We start from the raw sequence: 8,456 nt of genomic DNA, 5'->3' as shown, positions 1-8,456 counted from the left end.
TCACACGTATCGTCGATCGTGTTTTCCTCTCTTTTTGCCATTCAATTTTTTCCCCCGAAAGGCTCCTTTTGTCATTCACTAGGTGTATGCCTCTGCGTTGTAACGGGAACTCAAAAAATTCAGTATCATAAGAGATTCGTGAACAATCATCGAAATTGAAAGGGAATAATGTGTTTCTGCCCCTACTCTAAACCTCAGTGGTGATTTTACCCCTTATTTTTAAACTTTGTGATTTTACCCTCGTCATTTTCAAACAAAGCTGCTGTTTACCCCTAGTCAACGCGTTTTTGCCCCTGTTTTGACCGTTTTCTTAGTTGATTTTGCCCCTGTTTTGTGAAGAGTAAGGGTAAAATCACAAAGTTTAAAAAATAAGGGCAAAATCACCATTTTGCTTCCGAACAGGGGTAGAAACGCTTTTGCCCCTAAATATAAATATGACAATGGTTGCCAATAAAAGATAATGTACCTTTGTATTCAGGTTGAACAAACAAGGTGGAAAAGTGAAGAAAAAAAAGGAATTGTTCTTCAATATTTGCTCACTTGGTAAGCTGGGAACTTGGTGTGGCAAACATAAGGGAGTTGATCCAAGCTTTGATCATACAGAACAGAATACCACTGTTGCAGCAAAACAAAAAAGAAGATCATCCCATTAATTTCGTCCAAGATCCTAATTTCATCAAACTTACATATATACTGTGTAGAGCTGTAGCTGTGCTAATGTGCATGTTCAGGGACAAAACTGATACAAGACATATTTGCTACTATTAAGCAGAGGACCTAACTGATGAAGCTTGAACACATATCAGGTCAGGAAAGGATCATCCCATTAAGTCAACCATAACCTAAGTCCAAGTTTTTCATCAAATTAATTCAACGTCAATGACAACCCTCCTGTATTCCGCTTTCCGATGTACCTAAAAGGTCCTGGCATCCAAATTATACCAAACGTTAACGGTCTGACATGATCATCACAGAAACTCAATGATAACCTCTTGTTTCTCCTGCGATTAAAAACTGACATTACCATTGTTGAAATTCAACATGCCGCAAATGAAAAATGCTATTTACTTTGTGGTTGTAGCTCGTGAAGCTGCCTAAATTATTCGCTGGATGCGAAAATAAAAGAAATACAGGAAAAGAGATGCGGCAAAAAAAAAAAAGTCTGTCCATGCCAAATTAACCAAGCAGCACTCACGTTGATGATGAGGTTCTTGTTGGTACCCCCAAGGCGATCCCGCCATGTTCCTCTCTTGATCCAAGCAGAGAATTGAAGAACATGGTTCAATTGACCCTGCTCCCTTCCGTCGTCCTCTTCCCCGGCATGCCAGCCCGGCGGCACTCTTCATCGCTGCTTGGAGGAAGAGGAGCCCATGCCCAAGCACCGTTCTGGATGGCCGCTCGTCGATCCCCGGTGCCTGATGCTCGAGCTGTTCCTTCGTGGGCTAACGCCACCGCCATATGGGACGGTGCATCGGGGACGGATGAGCCGAGGCGCGCGTCGCGGATGGCGGATCTCTGGCGGGGCGGCGCGATGGGCGGCGGAGTTGCAGCGCGCGGTCGGGGATGGCAGCGGCTGGAGCTCCTTGCTCGGGCTGAAGGTGTGCCCGTCATCCTCCAATGCAAGTCGTTCCAGTGACGGCGGGGACGGGGGCCGCACACGCCGCATATGGGGGATCCGTGGCTGGGGGCGGGTCGGGCACGGCAAGGATGGCGTGTGTATGGGGATTCGTGGTGGGGAATCCGCGGCGGGGGTGGGGATGGCCCGGCGAGGACGGCGATGGGGGCGGTAGCCGCGCATGGGGAATCCGCGTCGGGGGGCGCGTCGGGCGTGGCGAGGACGGGACGGTGATGGCGACGCTGGCTGCCCGCGCCGCGCGTGGTGGATCTGCAGCAGTGCCGGGGGATGGCAGGCGCCCCATGGTGAGGACTCTGCGATGGGGGCGTGATCGGGACGGAGGAAAGGAAGGGACACACGTCTCCGGTGATTGATGCGGGAATCGTTGTACATTGATTTTTGGGTTTTTTTTTTGTCTAGAGGACACTCCCAAAGTTTGATTTTGGGTAGAACACACTGCACTCTTCAATTTTGTGTGATGGACACCCTAAATATATCATTTAGCTTGTTGCACACCGGCCATGTTAAAAAAAAAAATTTGCAGCCACCGATAGAGCTGATGCCTTGTAAATAGACGATTTTGCCCTAGCTATATTTTGTGGCTGACGAGCAGCTGTTGCTAGCCTTATCTGCTCCTTGCTTTTCTGTTGTGCGCGCAAGGTTTTCTGGACGGCGGCTCCTGAGCGGTGCCGCCGGCTCCTAGGCTGCTGCTGCCGCGCTGCGCCGCCGTTCCTAGCTTGCAGTCGAAGCCGTGGCTGTTGTAGCGTCACCGCGCTGGACCCGGAGCCGTCCCCGCCGTGGCCTTGGTCCAGCATGGCAGGGGCCTTCTTGCCGGGGGAGCCGTCCGCGGCTGCTGAAGCCCCCGCCTGCGGCTCCGGGGTACCAGAACTGGATCTGGATGGCGCCCGCAGCGGACGACGCGAGCAGCTTCCCGGAGGCGGAGGCGGAGTCGGCGTCGACGAGGGTGAGCTGCGCCGCAGTGATGATTGGGAACACTGGGTTGGCGGCAGCTCGGTGGTGGTGGAACGAGCTTGCAGGCGCGGCGGCGAGAATCCTGACATCACCAGCGGCGCCTACCGCCTCGCGCGGCGGCGGCCTGGCTCGAGGCCGTAAGGCCCCAGAGGCCGGCCGCCAGCGAGGCGGCGCCGACATTGAAGCCGAGCGAGAAGTCGTCACCGTGGAGGAGGGACAAAAAAAAACATTTCTCCCTTCCATGAGGGCAAAGTAGTCTTTTTACACCTCCTCACAGCTGAAAATATTTTGTTTATTTGGCATAGTGTGTTGCAGGATCAAATTGTATTTTTGCGGTGTGATGGAAACTAAATTGACTTTCATGATGTGTGCAGCACAAAACTGAACATTCACAATGTGCTTTGGACAAATTTCCCTTGATTTTTTTGAACGAAACAGGAGCGGGGGAGAGGATGCGACGTACACGGCGACGTACGAAGTGGTGGGATGACGAAGGAAAAAAAGTGACCCTTAGAGCATCTCCAAGTGTTTGCTAAAATTAGCTTGGCAAAAGTTGGGTTTTAGCAACTTGGCAAAAGATATGCCAAGTGAAAAATCTTGCCATCTCCAAGAGTTCCTTATTTTTGGCTTGCCAAAACATAAAATAGTGGGCTCAGCAGTTAATTTGTTGCGGTGGCTGTTGATTCCGTTCGCAGGGAGATCGTCGCCCCCGCCGGTCATATCGGCCCGCTGCTGCGCCGTCGACAGGAGCACACGTTTCACGGTGGTGGTAGTTACGGCCATCGGCTATGATATGATCGAGCGCACGGGGCGACGTGTCCACATGACGGCACGATCCGATGACCGATGGCGCGGCAGGCCCGGGCGGCCCCTTTCAAAACGTGCCCATGCTATGGCACTAACTCCATCAGGGATAATTGACAGACAAAGACAAGCGGAACATGAGGGATCGGAGCTTGCAGAGACTATTGAATTCCTGTCCGGCCGGCGTGTGCCCATGCTCGTAGTCGTCGCTGTCAGACTGTTGCGCGCTGAGATCGTTGAGCGCCGGCCCTAGCAAATCAGATTCTGTCAGCAGCAGCAGGGACGCGATGACGAAGGACGACGCACGTGAGACGGAGAGGGACGCGCGATGACGCACGCGAGACGGGAAGAGTCGCGCCGCCGGCTTTTCTCGCGATGCGAAGCCGTAAGCGCGCGCGCATATATGCGCGCTAGGAGGGGAAGATTTGCCAAGTTGATAAATTTGCCAATCTGTTTGCCAAGCTGTTGGAGACCTTTTTTTCTTCATTTGCCAAAAAAAAAAGGATGGCAAGTTAACATGGGGAACTCTTGGAGATGCTCTTAGTCTCTTTGTACGAAGTAGGTCGAAGATTTACCCAACTTTTGTATTTTTCCCATATCCAGTCATACCTGCCTTTTGAGGAAAAAAATACGAGGAATGACGCAGACCAATTGGAACGCTGGAAGCCTGGAACGAACTGGTCGCGATGCCCGTTGCCATTTTTTCTCAAGGGAACCTTTGACAAAAATAAACTTGATGAGTAGACATTGTCCACTGTCATGATTCAGTAACTGTCGTTAGCCGTTGTCACTCCCGTGGAATTCTTCGCCATTCCAGTTCCACAAGTTGATTTAATTTTCTACGACTACGACCTGTTACCGAGTCGCCACTATTTGACATCAAATTATTGTCGCTTCTATGCTGCCTGCCATGGGCATTTTCGTTGGAATCCTTGATGCCTCCTTGTCAAGGGAGTGGCAGCAAGCAGCATGGAAAGAGATGGCCGTGGCAGTTTGCCAAGCACAAGGGCACACACGAACACTTTGTTAATATTGCTTCATGGGTATAGTTTAAAGCCTAATCGGTAGTTAAGGGGTTGTTTGGTTCGAGGGGCTAAACTTTAGTCTATGTCACATCAAAGAGAATTTTAGTATTTAAAAATATTAAATAAAGGTTAATTATAAAATTAACTGCAGAATCCTGGGGCTAAACTGCAAGACGAATCTAATAAGGTATCCTAATCCATAATTAGCAGATGGTTACTGTAGCATAACTGTAGTAAATTGTGGATTAATTATGCTCATTATATTCGTCTCGTGAATTAGCACTCAGCTGTCAAAAAAAATTTATAAACATAATTTATTTGATACTCTAAAATAGTAAGATTCATTTTGATGTGACAGGAACTTAAAAAAAAGTCTTTGGAACCAAACAAGCCCTAAATCACCTCGATGTTTTCACAGGAAGGAGATGATCACACTGCACTGCACACAGGTCAGTAGTTCAGTGCAGTGCTACATATCTCTGATTTCTTAATATATCCTTCCCACGTGGCAGAGCTGAACCCTCTTAATCCCCAGCATCAATTCTTTGCTAAATATCCAAAGGAAAACATGAGATGGTTCACTGACAAGCCGGTCCCGCCTCTTCGGATAAGGAGAGCCGGTTGCAGCCTTGCAGGAGTCCAGATCAGGAATCACAGCATCAGCATGCTTCAACCACACACTCTCTGTTAGTCAACAGAGATCACTCTCATTAGTCCTCGCAAATCCTCCCAGTAAACCCTCGAGTCAAGGTAGTCGATCCTACGAATAATGCAGCGACCAGTGATGAATGCATGAGGATTGCGTCCGAGACCCGGCCTCGAGCATGTTGTTCTACAGGCTGCCTGTTCTATCTCCATTCCCTGAAGACCAGGGCGAAAACAGTAGACAGGCAGACCATTCCTTGAGGACCATGGCATGTCTTGGTCCACAGCTCAAGACCGCAGGATGAATGAGTTGCCAGATAGTAGTGTCGCCACACTGATCATCTAGCTTACTGTGGCAAAGCAACATCACAGCTCAACTAGCTTATTATAGAGAATTTCAAGTTTAACACGAGCGGACATCTTGGCACCAAAAGCTCATCTAATTTGGCCTAGAAATTGGGCAAAATTTGTGGTCATTTTTACTGGCCTCAAAATTTGTCTCCAACCAAAACATATCCATGTGCAGCGCAAGCGACATGCTAGATTTCTTCGCAAAAAATAAAAAAAAGTGACGTGCTAGATTGCTAGCGACACTCATCTGCTATCTGCAGTGTCCATAGAGTACAGTCATCCACCCATTACCCCTCCTCTTCTATATATTGCACAGGCGCAGCGCCCCCTGGCTGTCCCGTGTCACTCACCGGCCGGCTCGCCACCCACCAGACAAGCGAGCGGCGAAGCAGATCAAGAGCGCTGCCGAGAAGTTGGAGTGATGGCGTTCGCGTCCGGCGCCGGCGCCGGCGGCCCGCAGGTGCTGACGGCGCGGTTCGTCCGGCAGGTGGTGCTCGGGCGGTGGTTCATGGTGTTCGCGTGCCTGCTCATCCTGTCGGCGTCGGGGGCGACGTACATCTTCAGCATCTACTCCAAGGTGCTCAAGTCGTCGCTGGGGTACGACCAGCGCACGCTCAACACGCTCTCCTTCTTCAAGGACCTGGGCGCCAACGTGGGCGTCCTCTCGGGGCTCATCAACGAGGTGACGCCGCCGTGGGTGGTGCTCGCCATGGGTGCCGCCATGAACCTCGCGGGGTACCTGATGATCTACCTCGCCATCGACGGGCGCACGGCGCGGCCGCCCGTGTGGCTCATGTGCATCTACATCTGCGTGGGGGCCAACTCGCAGTCCTTCGCCAACACGGGGGCGCTCGTCACCTGCGTCAAGAACTTCCCGGAGAGCCGCGGCATGGTGCTGGGCCTGCTCAAGGGCTTCGTCGGCCTCAGCGGCGCCATCTTCACGCAGCTCTACCTCGCCATCTACGGCGACGACGCCAAGTCGCTGGTGCTGCTCATCGCCTGGCTCCCCGCCGCCATCTCCATCCTCTTCGTCCACACCGTCCGCATCATGCCGTACCCCCGGCGCGGCAGCGGCGCGGGCTCGCCGGCGGCGGCGACCAGCAACGACGCCTTCTTCTGCTTCCTCTACATCTCCATCGCCCTCGCCACCTACCTCCTCGTCATGATCGTCGTGCAGAAGCAGGTCAACTTCTCGCACGCCGCCTACGCGGTGTCGGCCGCGGCGCTGCTCCTCGTCCTCTTCCTGCCGCTCGCCGTCGTCGTCAAGCAGGAGTACAAGATCCAGAAGGAGCTCGAGGAGTCCATCCGCGAGCCCCCCACGGTGACCGTCGAGAATCCAGCTGCCTCGCTGCAGATGGCATCGGCAGCTGAGCCGCCGGCGGCCAAGAGCCAGCAGAAGCAGAGCACCACCACTGGGGAAAATGGAACAGAGCCGCCGCCGCCGCCGTCCAGGTCCAGTTGCCTGGGATCGTGCCTAAGGCACATGTTCAGCCCGCCGGCGCAGGGGGAGGACTTCACCATCCTGCAGGCCCTGGTGAGCGTGGACATGCTGGTGCTGTTCCTGGCCACTATCTGCGGCGTCGGCGGCACGCTGACGGCGATCGACAACATGGGCCAGATCGGCCAGTCTCTGGGCTACCCGGCCAAGAGCATCAACACATTCGTCTCCCTCATCAGCATCTGGAACTACGCCGGCCGCGTCACCGCCGGCTTCGCCTCCGAGATCTTCCTGGCGCGCTACAGGTTCCCGCGCCCGCTGATGCTCACGCTGGTGCTCCTCCTCTCGTGCGCCGGCCACCTCCTCATCGCCTTCGGCGTGCCGCACTCGCTGTACGCCGCCTCCGTGGTGATCGGCTTCTGCTTCGGCGCGCAGTGGCCGCTGCTGTTCGCCATCATCTCCGAGGTGTTCGGGCTCAAGTACTACTCCACGCTCTACAACTTCGGGTCCGTGGCGAGCCCCATCGGCGCCTACGTCCTCAACGTCCGCGTCGCCGGCGCCCTCTACGACGCCGAGGCCGCCAAGCAGCACGGCGGGTCGCTGGACGCCGGCGGCGACAAGACCTGCATCGGCGTGCAGTGCTTCCGCAAGGCGTTCCTCATCATCACGGCCGCCACAGTGGCCGCCGTGCTCGTGTCGCTGGTGCTGGTGTGGCGGACCAGGAACTTTTACAAGGGCGACATCTACGCCAAGTTCAGGGACAACGCCGCCGCCGACGATGACGACGACGCGGAGGAGGAGGGTCCGAAGTGGCCGAAGAAGGAGGCGGAGGGGGAGTCGACATCGGTCAACGGGAGGAAGGGGTAGCGGCGTCCATGCCGGCCGGCGACTGCGTTGACTCGGTCCAAGCACGCGCACACAGTCTCACAGCGAGCTATCGCTCGGTTTTGACTTGGTATACGACGGGTTGTCTTGTCTCCCAAATCCCATTCCATGCTGCTGTTCTCAAGCTCAAAGGGAGCTCAACCGAACGGCAATGGAGGGAGGGCGCAGTCAGAGCGCGGCTATCACTGCATATGGCAGGTGATTAGGCGCGCGATTAGTGTGTAATTTTAGCAGACGACTAGTGATGATGACAGTATAGAACAAATGCTTTCTTTTTAGTGCTGTTTGGATGCATACGTGTTACAGCCACTCTTGAAGGATCTTGTACCAATTCGAGAGAAAAGTGCCCAGCTTTGCTTTCAGCCCAAATAAGATTCAATTTAGGAACAGAAGGAAGTGCGCGCTACTTGACACTCTGCGGCTGCAGAACAATTTAGCATATCAAGCTGTGAGCTTCCTATTCATATTTCCTATTATGGGATAATGCACTTGTTTGCCAAATGAATAGTGGGAAAAATCAGTAAATCTATAAGTATTTTGTTTGATTCATGCTTAATGCTTAATCCGCGCGGCGCTCGCGGTCGCGCGCCGGCCTGGCCCGCATTCGCCCGCTCTTGCTCAAGCTCGCCAGCTTGGTCAGCTCGTGCTCGCGCTAGATTGGCTGCCTCCGCCAGCTAGGGTCAAGGAGAGGCTCGAGATTGAAAACTTAGGCTGTGGAACG

The 8,456-nt window shown here is 53.6% G+C and overlaps 1 protein-coding gene and 1 long non-coding RNA gene across 4 annotated transcripts; one reads left to right on the top strand and one right to left on the bottom strand.

Annotated features, from left to right (window-relative positions):
- Positions 1-444: 444 nt before the first annotated feature.
- LOC120649439 lies at positions 445-1,953 on the bottom strand. 2 transcript variants are annotated; one of them, XR_005665255.1, is made up of 3 exons: positions 1,196-1,938; positions 783-924; positions 445-615 (listed from the first exon to the last, which is right to left on the bottom strand). It is a non-coding gene; the product is annotated as an uncharacterized LOC120649439 (long non-coding RNA). The 2 variants fall into 2 exon arrangements; XR_005665254.1 differs by having other exon boundaries at positions 452-924; positions 1,196-1,953.
- Positions 1,954-5,737: 3,784 nt separating this feature from the next.
- Positions 5,738-8,124, top strand: LOC120649438. 2 transcript variants are annotated; one of them, XM_039926231.1, is made up of 2 exons: positions 5,738-6,595; positions 6,683-8,124. In XM_039926231.1, the coding sequence occupies exons 1-2, from the start codon at positions 5,834-5,836 to the stop codon at positions 7,715-7,717; spliced, it is 1,797 nt and encodes a 598-aa protein (XP_039782165.1). In that variant the 5' UTR covers positions 5,738-5,833; the 3' UTR covers positions 7,718-8,124. The 2 variants fall into 2 exon arrangements, with proteins under 2 accessions (XP_039782165.1, XP_039782164.1); XM_039926230.1 differs by having other exon boundaries at positions 5,739-8,124.
- The last annotated feature ends 332 nt before the right edge of the window (positions 8,125-8,456 follow it).

Source organism: Panicum virgatum, chromosome 9K (assembly GCF_016808335.1).
Source record: "Panicum virgatum strain AP13 chromosome 9K, P.virgatum_v5, whole genome shotgun sequence".
NCBI lineage: Eukaryota > Viridiplantae > Streptophyta > Magnoliopsida > Poales > Poaceae > Panicum > Panicum virgatum.
The sequence above is the reverse complement of the archived record's forward strand: the minus strand, read 5'-3'. Positions and strand labels throughout refer to the sequence as shown.